We start from the raw sequence: 14,588 nt of genomic DNA on the forward strand, positions 1-14,588 counted from the left end.
ATAATGTTCTACACTGAATAATTTAAGTAAGAACAAAAATCAACTAAAATTAGTCACAAATTCCATAGATTTCAGCTTGTCTCTTTTTTGAAGAATAAAAGTTTGAGGTAATGTCTTTATTATTGATCATATATAGATGTAACTTAAACACCGGTTGGGTTATTCTCTGGAATCATTCTCCTACCCTGTGATTAAAATCACTCAAATATGAAATAGCACGCACATGTTTAGAATGAGAAAACATAAGTAGTGGCTGTGGCCCAAATTTGTAGGATTTATTGCCCTTAATTATGCTTAATGCATGCCTTTCAATCAAAATAAAAACTGTCTGTCTGTCTGTCTGTCTTGCCTGCCTGCCTACCTGCCTGCCTACCTCTCTATCTATCCATCCATCCATCCAATCCAATCCAATTCAATCCAATCCAATCCATCCATCATTTCACTCGACTTAAATTGGTCAAGCATTGTCCACGAAGATGCTTTTGAGAAGGATGGAAGCACAGACTTCGGAAGTTTTCTCGACAAGATGTCGAAAATCACCATGGCCTGGTTGGTATTCAATCTGCTATAATTGTTCAGGTGTTTATGGCCGATGATCTAAACAATTTGATAAGACAGGACTCTTTTATCGTTCAGAGTTAGGCTGGCCTTTTCTGGGCAATGTTTTTAAATAGAAAACTGAATTGATGAACTGATGAAGGTATACAGTTGAAGGAAATTAGTCAAATTCAAAATACTTGTGCATACATGTACGCAGCTAGAGTTTGTAGGTAGAAATGATTTGTCAACTCTATTACTAGCATATGTGGCCAAGTAAAAGATCACCCGATACCTACCGAGCGGGTTTATTGTAACAGTTTGTTCCATGAAATATTTCATACATAAAATGGTTGATTCTATTTTAATAGTTATAATAAATCGCAAAAATAATTGTTTCATTAAAAATATCGCATAATTTGATATTGAAAATTCTATATGATTCGGCCAATGTGTCTATAACTGCACTACAGACGACAACAAACATGTATACTCTACTAGTTATGTACATGTACTTTTTCAAGGTCAAGGGAAGCACATCTTATAAAAGATGGAAAAAGTAATCCCGAATTGTCTACAGAGTGGAATGATCAAACTGTCTTAATTTTCGTTATGTTTAAGGCAACCTTAGTGTTTATTTTGCTAGGTTATTACTAATCTGGACAAATGTGCTTCATTTGTATTTTACACGGAAAGCGCCATGTAGAGATTGTCTGTAATATGTCTTGAGTAAATAACTCTGAATAATTATCGTCTGTATATTTTGTCAATTAAGACTACATCTGACTATCTATACATAATTATATGTGCATAGAAGATGTTGGTTTTGTAAATGATTACTCGAAATGTTTAGTATTTGCAATATCCATCTATATAATATCATAATGTTCTTTTGATGTTCGTGTATATCATATCATCGATGTGTGTATATATTCTTTGTATTCATCTGTATATATAATAATCTCTTCACTTATGGAGGAATAAAAAGTATCTATATATCTATCCATCTATCTATCTGTCTGTCTGTCTGTCTGTCTGTCTGTCTGTCTGTCTATCTATCTATCTATCTATTTTATAAGCATGTATCTTTTTTCTAGTAAATAATAGCAAACATTACCTTTTTTTTTTCACCTGCTCAAGTGATAAGCTGAATAATTCAAAGCAAGGGCCCTTTTTGCACTACATGCATTGCCTTTAAAGTAATACACGACTTTTTTTTGTTGATAATTGCACCAGTTAAAATTAAAACAAGCGGGCAAGTGTTCTTCCGACATGGACAATTATCAATGAAAAGCATGGTCAATCATGTATTATCCTGTATAATACATATGTTTTGTCATTTGTCAATGGTTTAAACTGGTTTTGAATAATAAAGGATTAGATAAACATGACGTCTAAAAGCTTAAAAACTGAGACATAAATTGGTTTTGAATAAAAGCTGTGAAAAGTAACAAGTGAGTGGAATCTCAAATAGCAACCCTTTTCTCACGTGATTTCAGAATAAGACGGCAATAACATTCATCAAATATTTTCTGTTATTTCATGGCCTGATTTTGACGTTCATACCTATAGGTGAGCATAGTTAGGGTCAATCAAGTCTATGAGCAGTTTCATAAGAATCTCGGCTTGAATGACCCAAATAGCATGAACCACTGTTTAGTTAATATTGAAATATTACACTGCAAGTTTGCACACTTTTTATCCAACTTAAGAGATGTTCAAAACATTTTAAACTTTCAATTTTGGACAAAAAAATAATTTTAATGATTTTTTTAAATCGCCACAAACACTGAAATAAAATAATGTCTTATTTTTCAACCCGAAAACTGGTAATTGGCCTTAAACAGCTGTAAGATGTTGTTTACAAACTAAAAAAGAACTGTTTTCTACAACTCCGTTATGGAATCATGGTTATATAAATCCTATTTAACCATCTTTGGCAAGAAAAAACTGGAAGATAATGTCTAAGAAATGCATCAAATGATTCATTTACAATATTGGTGAATTGTCACATTTTTTCACAAGAGAGAAATAAGCAAAAAAGGTATTGGAATCAAATATGTTTTTGTGTTTTCTGCTTGTAACATGAATATAAATTGATATGATGTGTCATTCTTGAAATCTAAGCCTCAATATTAGTTTTTTTCTTTATACCAAACACTTCCTTTAAATACAGTAATGTTTATATCAGAGTATTTTCTGTTATTTCATGGCCTAATGTTGACGTTCATATCTATAGGTGAGCATAGTAAGGGTCAATCTGTCATATCCGGTGTGATGACATCAATATATGTTACATACATGACACCATTGCCTGTTTAGACACATTACGTATCGAACGTCTTTAAAAATGTTTTTCATGAAACTAAGAGGAATTACCACGATTTCCTTTTAAGATTTCGATGAAAAATGTACAACAGTACTGTATTAAAATTAAACAACATCGTAAATATATAGAATTTTGTCAATTAAATTTTTATTTTGAAATCAAATTAAGGAGTGATATACTTTCTGATCAATCGAAAAAGCTCGATGTTATATAACACATGTGAAATAAAGAAATATACGTGATGGCTACATGTAACCGAAAATAAGGTATAGCATATTATACAATAATGTAATCTTTTTCAGGGTATGTCATATAGCGGGAAAATTGGTGCGTGCGTTTCAAGATCGGCAGCCAGAACTGGGAATCACGAACAAAGACGTTCTCTGTGTGGAAATAGCGGGACTTTGTCATGACCTTGGTAAAACTTGAACGTTTTAAGCTCCTCTGTTTGTTAGTGTTCAAAATTAAAAGTTGCCTTAACCTTGGTGTGACTGTCGGTAGTGTTGGGAATCGGACAGAAAAAATACTATCGATAATCGGTTTATGAAAGCGATCAATGATCGATTATTAATCGATTTAATCATTATTTAATTATCTTTTGTCAGCATATTTAAGGCATACAGATACAGTACATGCACCAATTTTAAGCACCATTGTTCCTTTACAATATTGTTTGTACATTTCTTTGTATAAATTACGTTATTGTTTTAGAACGCAACTATCCTGTAGTGTTTACAAGTTACTTTTACAGAACATGAGACCACAGGCTCTAATTTTTACCTTACATTTAATAGTGTATACATGTGCAAAAAAAATACAAAGACATATATCATTTTATTTTTAATAATTAGTCAGTAACAAGTACAACACGCAGGTGAATATTCTTTTACAAGAACATTTTCTTTCAGAAAACTGCAAAAACTAAATTCTTACATGGTAAGAAGTAAACGGTTAATATTTTTAAAAATCACTTTTAAACTACAAATTTGAGAATTTGAGAACCAATCCTTTAGCAGTTAAATTACAAAGAAAATGTGCAATAAGGTACTATAGTGACTTAATGACTTGATAAGAATATGACTAAATAACTTAATATAGTAACACCTTAACACATCAAGCATTAACCAGAAACAAAACATATTTGCATGTCAAAATCTTTACTGGTAGTCGTTAGCAGTTACGTCCCTTGTTTATATAATCGATTGTTAAAATTTATTATCGATTGTCGCCGACATAAGCCTTTCCGATCAATTGTCGATTATAATCCATCATCGGCACAACACTAACTGTCAAAACATCGTCTTGCAAAACTTTAAACTTAACCATAACTTTATAACGTTGTAGCTGTTCAAATAAAACCAAATACATAATTATGTTGCCAGCACATGTTTTTTCCAGAGACAATACGCACATATTTAGCTTCAGTTTGTCATTAGCATACATTAAAACTGTCCAACAAAAACATCAAAATATAAAACATGATAAAAGGTTTTTTTGGTAATGAAAAATCAAAAATCAAATCACATAAGGTTAACACTGTGATGTGAAAGGCATTTTCAGGTTTTATTTTTCCTAAGCAGTTTTGTTTATCCATTTGATTTCAGGTCACGGACCATTTTCGCATCTCTTTGATGGAATGTTCATTCCCGCTTTCAAAATTAAAAGGGATAAACCATGGACGGTAACATACATGCAAATAATGATTATTTCTCTTGAACGCAGAAAATGATGTCCTCATTAAATATTTTTTGTTTTATTATTTGATATCCATGTGTTGTTGTTAACACTGAAAACAGTTGGCATTACTGACATGTCCAATTCTATGGTGACATATTAATGCCGTCAGATAACCTGTTAACGTTCGCGAATTGTGCCGTGTTAACCACAACATTTTCGCGATAACTATCTATGTATCTAGTAAATATTAGCGAAACTTTTTCAAGTTAATAAGTTTTGGTTTGCGAGTTCCACTTAATAAGTAACATAATTACTAGATAATATTCGTGTTAACAGTTAACTATAAATGCATTCCAGATCCAGGCGCTTACAGATAATCTAATTATGGTTTGCAAAGTGAAATTTGCAAATCAAAAGTAGATAACCAGTTGTATAAATACATTTATAGATTACTTGTAACACGAATATTATCTAGTTAACCAGTTATTATGTTACTTACAAAGTGAAATTCAGTAACCATAACCAGATAACCAGTTACTGCTAGACGCCAAAATTGCATCAATAGAAAAGTAGTAACACGGATCTAGTTAACCATGTTACTTATAGTAGTAATATCAAGCCCTAATTTCTCGAAACATCTGAAGATCAAATTATGCCCGCTGTTTTTTTTTATTTTGGTATTAGTAACTTGTTTTATATTTCATGTTTAAGAGTTCTGCGGATTTTAAAGAAAATTATTTTAAAGGTGTTCATAATAAAGTATGTTAGGGTTTTTAAATAAGGTTAACCAAGTAATTTGGCTAAATTAAATTAAAGGCTGAAGCTTGTTTCGAGAAATTTTGGCCAGACCTCTAGTTCCAAAACACAAATATTTGTTCCCAGCACGAAGAAGGATCTACCTTAATGTTTGATCATCTGGTGAAAGAAAACCAGCTGGAACCGGAATTCGATAAATACGGACTGACAGATAAAGACCTGGTGTTTATCAAGGCACAGATTGATAGAACCAGTGAACCAGAGATTACAGGGTCAAGTACACCAGACCAGGTTAGCTGGCAGTAAATTATCAAGCTATAGTCATATATTTATTTAATTTAATAGACTATTAAAATACAATACAGACATGTAACTTTTAAAAAGGATTTAAATCAGTTGGCTTAAACTTTGTATATACATCTGTAGCATGGAGCAAGTTCTGAAGGCAAAGTGCTATGGGAGAGAAACGTATAGAACTAAAGTGCCATAAGTTTCCCAGATTATATTATTCCCTTGTCTGCGAAAAATGTTATCATATTCCTCACAATCTTAATTATGACTTAAATTGCTTATTCTTTTAAAGAAACCTTGATGTAGCAGTAGTGATGGTAGTGGTAGTGGTAGAGGTAGAGGTGTGGTGCTGATGGTGGTGGCGTTGATGGTGGTGGTGGTGGTGGTGGTGGTGGTGTCGGTGATGGTGGTGGTGGTAGTAGTAGTAGTAGTAGTAGTAGTAGTAGTAGTAGTAGTAGTAGTAGTATTTGTTGTTGTTGTTGTTGTTTTATCGCAGTAATGATTTTCCGGAGTGAGGGGCATAAGTGGGTAGTCTACAAAGAAAATGTTAGCCTTTTCAATACAAAAGGATAATTAGCACATTTTTTTCTCCGTTATTTTTACAAAGGATTTATCTCAGGCAAAGTTACTTTTTTTTGACAGCCAACTGGAGGTGTGTGTGTGTGTGTGTGTAGGGTGGGGGGGGGGCGTCACAGGCCCTTCATTGCAAACCCAAGTTAATCAGTAACTGAGTTACAGAACATTTAGTGAAATAAAATACAGTGGTGATGGACACTTTTGGATAAATTGTTGTTTGTGGGGTGATGTTGATGGCAACATATCAAACACGTAAAAGGTTAAGGCGCCCGGGATTGATTGTAACTTTAAGTGCAAATGTTTTAACAAAAAGTACCGTACGATGTAGATATATATAGTATACGCTTAAATGTTCGTGATTCCGTTGTTCTGAATGTTACAACGTGTCAATTCTTTTATCGCCAGAGACGAACGTTCAATAACGAGTTATACAGAATAGTAAATGGAATATTTCAGTACTGGACTCTGAATGGAAGGCCAAAGGAGAAGAGTTATTTATACGAGGTAAAAGAAAAAAAAGTTACATGTGTTCTATTATAATACATCAAAACTAAGTTTGAAGGTAAAGCATTTTCATTATTAAATATTTAAAAACTTATGTAAAAGTAAAACAACATGTTTTTTTTAACTTATTAGAATACAACCGAACGGCTCATTTGCTACGCTCACTCCACCCATTCTTATTCATTAAGGTATGCTTCATGTCATCTAACTATTACATGAGCATCAAAAGGTATTTTAATGGAAGGCCTTTAATATGTGATTTTTTAAATTCTGGTTTACTTTGGTATCAAAATGATAATAAAATCATAAACAATACTTTCAGATAAATCACTTTTGAAGTGTTTTTTTTTAAATCAGTTTGAAATTTATAACTATTTTTTTTTCTTGCAGACAACTTGCAAAGTATAACATTGTAACAATAAAAAAACTATTTATAATTCTAACTACATCTTCAGCCAAGGAAATTGTAGATATGCAATTATTAAGCACTATGCTCAATCATTAAAAAAATCATTTTTTCGCGTGTGTAAAGGGTACACCTACTGCTATTCATCCGATACGAACTCCCTGCGTCGAATTTTGCGTTGACAATGCGTCAGTCAATGAGGTTGCATTCTAAGTCACTTAGATGACCTGCAGTAATATCTTAATGATTAACACGGGCTATTTCGCTTCATTTACTCGCTGTGTTCTTAATCTTACTTCATATTATCTTATTATTTCTTCTAGGTGGTTTCCAACAAGCGGAATGGCATTGACGTTGACAAATGGGACTATTTCGCGCGGGATTGCCACATGCTGGGAATTCGGAACAACTTTGACCATAATCGATGCATCGAGTTTTCCCGCGTGATTTCAGTAAAAAAAGAGGTGATTCCAGTACAAAAAGAGGTGATTTCAGTAAAAAAAGAGTTGAATTCAGAAGCTGAAGAAGAGGTGAATTCAGAAACTAAAGAAGAGGTGAATTCAGAAGCTAAAGAAGAGGTGAAGCCAGAAGCTGAAGAAGAGGTGAATTCAGAAGCTGAAGAAGAGGTGAATTCAGAAGCTGAAGAAGAGTTCCAGATTTGTTACCGGGATAAGGTACGCCTGCCCTTTAAGCTGCTCTCTCAAAGAATCACCGTTTTTACAACTTTATTATTTTTTTTGTTTTGAAATGCGTCACTTTCTAAAAGCAAGTGATATAAGACTACTACCAAAATATCAGATCGCAGTTGTTCAAATTTTCGATCGAAAATGAATGTTTTATGGCTAAAAGCATTACTTACGCTTTAAGATAAATGCATACAACATCATTTTATGGACATATACCTGTATATAAAGACTTGCGATCAGATTTTATGTTAGCAGACTTATAGCCTGGTTTCCTTGCATTTTGGCAATTAAATGGCGCGTTCCAGGAAAAAAATGAATTAAAAAAAACACACAGTAAAGACGGTCACTCTGTAAAAGTGCAACTTTAATGGCCTTACAGGTGTAAGTTTCTCGAACATCATAACTTCTAAGCTAAGCACACTAACTTGTGTTTGGGTATCATTTTCTGTAGTATTTAGACTCTGGAATAAGGGAAAAAGGGAATAATCTTTACGTTAAACAAAATTACTATTTTATTATTTAAGTTTAAGTGAGGAAATTGTATTGCGCCAGTCAATTGACAGTCAGCGACCTGGAAGATGAAAACTTTGCCCCTCTACCCCGGCTATCCCCGGGGTACCCTAGGACCTTCGGGGGGGGGAGGGCGTTGTTACAATTGACTGGTGCATTACGCTGAAGTCTTTTTCGGACATTTGAGGCCCGATTTGGCTAAAATATATATAGATTAAAATGATAGGAACGATTTCTGAAAGTTGTTTTATTAGCACCGATGTACACCATCTTATAGACTAATGAAGCGTATAATTACTTTATGGAAACGGTATCTTTATCAAGTTAATAATAGCTATTTCGTAAATAAAAGTTTATTGATCAGTTTATACGAAGTATATATGATTGAAGCAGTTGAACATTCTATTTAACTTACCAATTAAAGAACATTCTTGATCTGAGAACAGTTTTTCTTACGCTTCTTGATAAGAGGACCTCGTTGATGGAAACTAAAACTATGCATGTCAGAAGAACCATGGCGCTCTTGTAACCATTAACAAGAAATAAGTAAATAATTCGTTCATTTATCGAAAGCTTTTTAGGACCTAGTTTGTTATAGCTCTTGATAATAATGTACCATGTATGTCATATGGAGTCAGGTCTTTATTGAAATATTAATATATATTATAAACTTAGAGCTTTTTAAATAAAACTCTCTGATTTTGTTCACAGGAAGTGGGAAACTTATATGAGATGTTTCACACTCGCCGTACGCTACATAGTAGAGCCTACCAACACAAAACCACCAAGATCATAGAGACAATGTAAGATGCCAATTTAACAATGTATTCACTCGGCAGACATTAACAACATTTTATGCTTGAAGTTTTCTGTATTGTGATTTTTTAAACTTGGTCTGGGTTGTGTCAAAGATGAGGATCTCAAGTTGAGAAGTAACTTCAGTTGGTTTTAAAAGTAGTTCTTAAAGTTGATAACTTCGCTCCTTAGATAACAGGGAAATATTAATTGCAGTTATTTCACTGCTAAAACTCCATATTTCAGCGAAAAGCATAAAAGAAACTGGTACACATGTTTCCGGACAATATGCACATGCATAGCGTGGACAATAACTTTAATAAATGTCAGGTTCAGCCCCTTGAATGAGTGGAAAGAAACTAGACCAGCGTTATAGTTCTCTCTGTGGCTATATTGTTGAAGCTTGTAAGTTTATCGAAGTATTGCTTTTGTTTAGGTGTCTTCTTCAGACTCGTGAACCTAAGTGCGCATGCTAACGGTGACAATAAATGTGTGTGCGTGCGTGCGTGCGTGCGTGTGTGTGCGTGTATGCGTGCGCGTGTGCGCGCGTGCGTGTGTCACAAGGCCACATTCTCCTGGTTTTATCATGGAATGCTCCTTTATTGACGGTGAATAATATATGAAAGTGTGATCCTCTTGCAATACTCTTGTGTCTGCTTTATCTTCTTAATAATATCCCTCGATCTTTTGTATTTGTTTCTACACATACTAGGTAAAATTAAATAATATTGTTACCTTTTTAGGGTTACTGAAGCTCTAGTTGAAGCCAACGATTTTATCGAATTTACTGGAAAAGATGAGTGAGTATAAATATAATTGTATTGAGTGACCTCCCTTGATAAAAATAAAACAGTGCTGTCTTCAATGGGGAAGTAATTTTGCCAAAATTAAGGGATCGATTCGTTGAACCCAATAAGTAACAAGTACTATGTTTAATAAGAAAGATATTTTGATTAAATATAATGTGTTCAATAAGGTTTAAATTCAATGCGTGATTCAAAACGTTAATGTGACAGAGATACAAGGATTTTGGGGATATCATTTTTTATTTTCTCTATTTGTTTTTATCAAAACTGGCTTACCAGTGTAAAACCGGATCTTTCTTCGTATGGTATTAACATTCAGTTAAATGCAAAGGTATACAGAGTTCAAAATGAGTGCGTAGGTGTGCATTAAAAACATTAACGGTTCGAAACACGCATTGAATTTAAACCTTATTAAACACAGTGTATATAGTAAAAAATATTTCTTATTAACCATAGTACTTGTTTCTTATTGGATAAATATTGTTGGATATTGTTACACCTCTCAGGATATTCACATCAAATTTAGTATTGATGTTTATTGTTGTAATATATCCATAATTGTGACTAGTCCCATAATTTATGAATGTTTCATCCCTGAACTGAGAAAAAAGACATGCTTTTTAATTTGCAATCCTATTCATAGATTATATCAATTATAATTTGATAACTTGAACTATTTAAAGAACAATTTACTTGAATTTTTCAGGGAAAAAAGCATGTCTGGGTCCATAGAGGATATGAAAGCCTTCAGTCAGATGACGGACGATGTATTGAACCTCATACTTAATTCAAAAGACGCACGTCTGGAGAAGTCACAAGAAATTCTCAAGAAAGTGTTAAAGCGCGATCTTTACAAATTGGTTGGACAAAAAAAGATTCCCGAAAAGAAAGTAAGTTGGATGTTCAACAATAAAGCCAAGGATAAAAGTGCAATGATTGTCTGTTGTTGTTTAATGACAGTTAAAATGGATCATCAACATCTCAAACTGTAAGGAAAGCAATCAAGCTTAGCCTAGTTTCAGTGAGACATAGTGTAGTCTCACAATATTTAATAAACGGTGACAATATTTGAATATTTACTTTCCACTTGGTAATATTAGTATTATTTAGATTTCATCATTTTTAGGTGAAATTTAATTGCCCATTTTGAATCTGTGTAGAAACACATATGCTAGATGCAAACTTTGAAAACAATAAATGCAAACACAAAATTATTGAGAATACAGTCGTCAAATGTCTCGAAGAAAACAATCAAGTTGTTGCAATTGCTTTGGTGTCTAATGTTTTTAGTTTTCATAAACTTGTGGTAATACTGGCAAAACCATTAAACATCTTCATGAAACCTGGTAGACGTCCAAAAGTAATATTTTGGTAAGCCTCTGTTTTCGTACAAAAACAGACCAGCATAAACATCGTTTGCGGTGAATGGATAATTAGGCAGAGTGATAACTCTTCATAGGAATGTTAAGCAGCATTTCAAGGTGTGTACCTTGGGTATTGTTCGCTAAATATAGGCAGAATAATGGCTATTAACTTTGTGAAAATATGACAAAGAGAGCATGTAGTCTTGTGGTGACATAACTTTAAAGATGTGAAAGTCTTAACTGGAAAAATAACCAAAATTGAAATTTTGTACCTTGTTTTGTATGTGGATGTGCCTAGCAGAGTTATAGCCCTTGACTAGTATAAGGCATATATAGCGTGGAATTTAGTGGTACAATTATCTAAAGGAGTGTCTAAGTTATGGTCATAAACCTTCATAAAATTGTTAGTCTGCATAATGTTAGTCTGCACGTGAAGTTGTGCACCTGACATCAATATTTAAAATAGTCTCAAGTTACTTCTAGTAACAGGAATAAGCTTAGACATTCATCTTTGGTTTTGGTATAATATATATCATATTCTCATTTTGAAGAATTTTGAAAGAAGTTCTACTGAAAATAACATGACAAACTATTTGAAAAATGTTGGAATATCTACTAAATGTCTGATCGAAATTAGATTCGTAAAACTGTTACGCGTAAGTTGTAATGAGATAACGGGGTCTAGGGTCAAGGGCACTGTTACAAAAATAAAAATACCGTTATTACTTCATATATTTAGCCCAAGTGGAACTAAAGTCATACGACATGGTATGTGGGTTTAATTTTAGTTAATTGGTATTGCCTTTTTACTCCAACATTTTTGTTGGTCATTCTGATGCACATTCATCAACTATGGGCAGATTAATGTCCCTTGGTTTAGTGACAAAGGTGGAAAATAAACAAATTTGATTTTTTATAGGAATGGTTTCAATAGTTGTTCTGGTCACTAAGCAAAAGTTCTTCAATGGCCATATTTATAGATATTGGTCAAGGTACTTCATAAAAAGTGATACACATGTTTAAAGTGATATATCACGGTATGTTGCATGTTCCATCACTCTCGTCGTATATAATTAAAAGAACATTATTGCTCTTGATTAGCTGATAAAAGGTTTACCAACAGCACTTGTATGAGTTGCTTTTGTTCAGTTTTGATATTATTTGGTTATATTTGCGAGGTTTTAATATTTGTGTATTTTCGGAAATCGACAATGTTGTGAAATTAAAATGTAGCAAGTTTTTCATTCATTAATGTTTTTTAAAGATGAAAAAATAGCATTGCGAATTTCAAACTTCATATGTAACACATCATCTGCTACCCCGGTACTTTATGTATTCTGTTAAGACTACATTAGTACTGTGAGAATACTGACTGACAAAATCTTGTGTTCATGAATATTAAATAGGTAGGGAAATCCTTTTATCTAATAAGAGTGCAATTAATTGGTTGCCATTATGCGGGCATATACGTTATACTATCATATCTTATTAACTCTCTTTCAGGATTACACAGAACAGATGATAAGAGGGGCGATCGAAGAGATGGATAAAGACAAGCCCAAAGAACATGTCTCCATCAAAGTACGATACTTTATAATTTGAAATGTTCAATACTTTCTTTGCTGAAATAAAAATGTTAAGTTTGATGGCAACGATATTTTTCAACAGAATCAAAGATATTAGACAAGAAAATGAAAAAAACTGTTGTTAATAAAAACGTGATATGTTGATAGCCTTGGTGTCATTAGAATAGCATCTTTGTCAGTGTTGGTTTTGTCTTCAACATTCAAGATATTTTGATATTTGCTAAACCGCCATAGAAAAAACTTTAAAAATAGTTGAAGACATTCATATGGACGTCGATGCATATAAAATACAAAAATAATACTCTGTTTTAGAAGGAAACAATGTTAAGTTTTCTCATCCTCCCCACACTCTTTGGGGTAGCATTTATTTTTGCCATTGTCTATCATTTCATACATCACATTATATTATAAAGCACTTATTTAGAAAAGTAAATTAGTCAGAGTAATGAAACTTCACAATTATACTAAGCAGCATTTAAATGTGTGCAATTAGGACATTTTGTGTTATATATTCTCTTTATTTACACCATTACAGTGATTAATTATATAAATAATACAAATTATATAAATAGTACAAGTGTTACACATAATAAACAGTCATAGAAATATTATAAATTATATGCAATATCACATACATGCCATGAACAAATTATAACATTATTACACACTCTCAAACACAATCATACTAGTATTTGGTGACAAAAAAGTAAGAACATTTATATAATATTAAACTTTATGAAAAGGAAATATAGGAAAAAGAGTACTCGTTTATCGTAAAAAGGCAATGGCTAGAGTAGAGAAGTTTAGGTTAATAATGGTGTTGTTGATAAGGTAGATTTGCCGAATAACTTAAATTGGTGATGATTTGGCAAGGGATGATAACTGTAGAAATAATATTAGATGAGTTAGGCACTAATACCCGCACTTGTCGAAACGAAATACAAGTGAAGGTTGTGCGGTGTTAAACATCTACGTTGAAAACAATGTAAAAAGAAAATAGTATTTGTGATACGTCTCACTTTAATTAAAGTGGTTTGATGTTGATATGGAAGAATGGTTTAAGTTCCCATAATGATTTAATTAGTAATATTAAAATATTTGTAATTACCAAATTAAAAATAATAAAAGAGGAAATATGTTCCTGACAAACAAATTGCTTTACATTATTATAGAGCAAACAAAAACAGAGCACAATAGTTGCTAATGAGATCAGCTAAATATGAATTGTTAAATTGTTAAGCTTATTCAATTTACGAACAAACATGTAAAACATGTAACATGTATTTAATGTGAAGAATATTTCATATCAACATAATGCAAAAACAAGCATTTATAAGGTGATACGTCTTTCAGAGTTTTAGACTGTGATCTAGTCAATATACAGTTTGCAATAGTAACATTGTAACATCTTAGTCTATTTCTCCACGGATTACTGATGATACGTATTTGCACACATCATTTATATATGTCCGTTCCATATGGTGGTCAAGTGTATGTAGCGTTCGTTCACTAAACATATGTGATATAATATCAACGTCTGACCCGGCGCACACTATGGGATGTTTGTTTATCAGTTATTTCCTTGATTGGTTGAAATAGTTGCACGAATTGATCCTGTGATCACAAACATTGTCTGTAACAACATTGCATCTTCTGCACAACGATCGAACGTTTGTCCGCGTGTCCGTCAGTAAACGAATCACGACCGTGGCGTTGCGTACTTCAGTCAGGGAGTCGGCGGCGGCCCATATAGACGCCCTTCTAG

At 32.8% G+C, this 14,588-nt stretch overlaps 1 protein-coding gene across 4 annotated transcripts in view; it reads left to right on the top strand.

Moving 5' to 3' along the window:
• The window catches only part of LOC128243168 (deoxynucleoside triphosphate triphosphohydrolase SAMHD1-like), a 71,555-nt gene that overhangs the window by 10,833 nt on the left and 46,134 nt on the right, over positions 1 to 14,588 (top strand). For all 4 annotated transcript variants that reach the window (XM_052960757.1, XM_052960756.1, XM_052960759.1 and 1 more), the window contains exons 6-14: positions 3,169 to 3,284; positions 4,471 to 4,547; positions 5,426 to 5,590; positions 6,623 to 6,670; positions 7,400 to 7,750; positions 8,984 to 9,075; positions 9,811 to 9,867; positions 10,580 to 10,763; positions 12,741 to 12,818. In XM_052960757.1, the coding sequence (XP_052816717.1) occupies positions 3,169 to 3,284; positions 4,471 to 4,547; positions 5,426 to 5,590; positions 6,623 to 6,670; positions 7,400 to 7,750; positions 8,984 to 9,075; positions 9,811 to 9,867; positions 10,580 to 10,763; positions 12,741 to 12,818 (1,168 nt within the window). The remainder of the gene's footprint in view (positions 1 to 3,168; positions 3,285 to 4,470; positions 4,548 to 5,425; positions 5,591 to 6,622; positions 6,671 to 7,399; positions 7,751 to 8,983; positions 9,076 to 9,810; positions 9,868 to 10,579; positions 10,764 to 12,740; positions 12,819 to 14,588) is intronic.

This window comes from Mya arenaria, chromosome 8, assembly GCF_026914265.1.
Source record: "Mya arenaria isolate MELC-2E11 chromosome 8, ASM2691426v1".
In the NCBI taxonomy this organism is placed as follows: Eukaryota; Metazoa; Mollusca; class Bivalvia; order Myida; family Myidae; genus Mya; species Mya arenaria.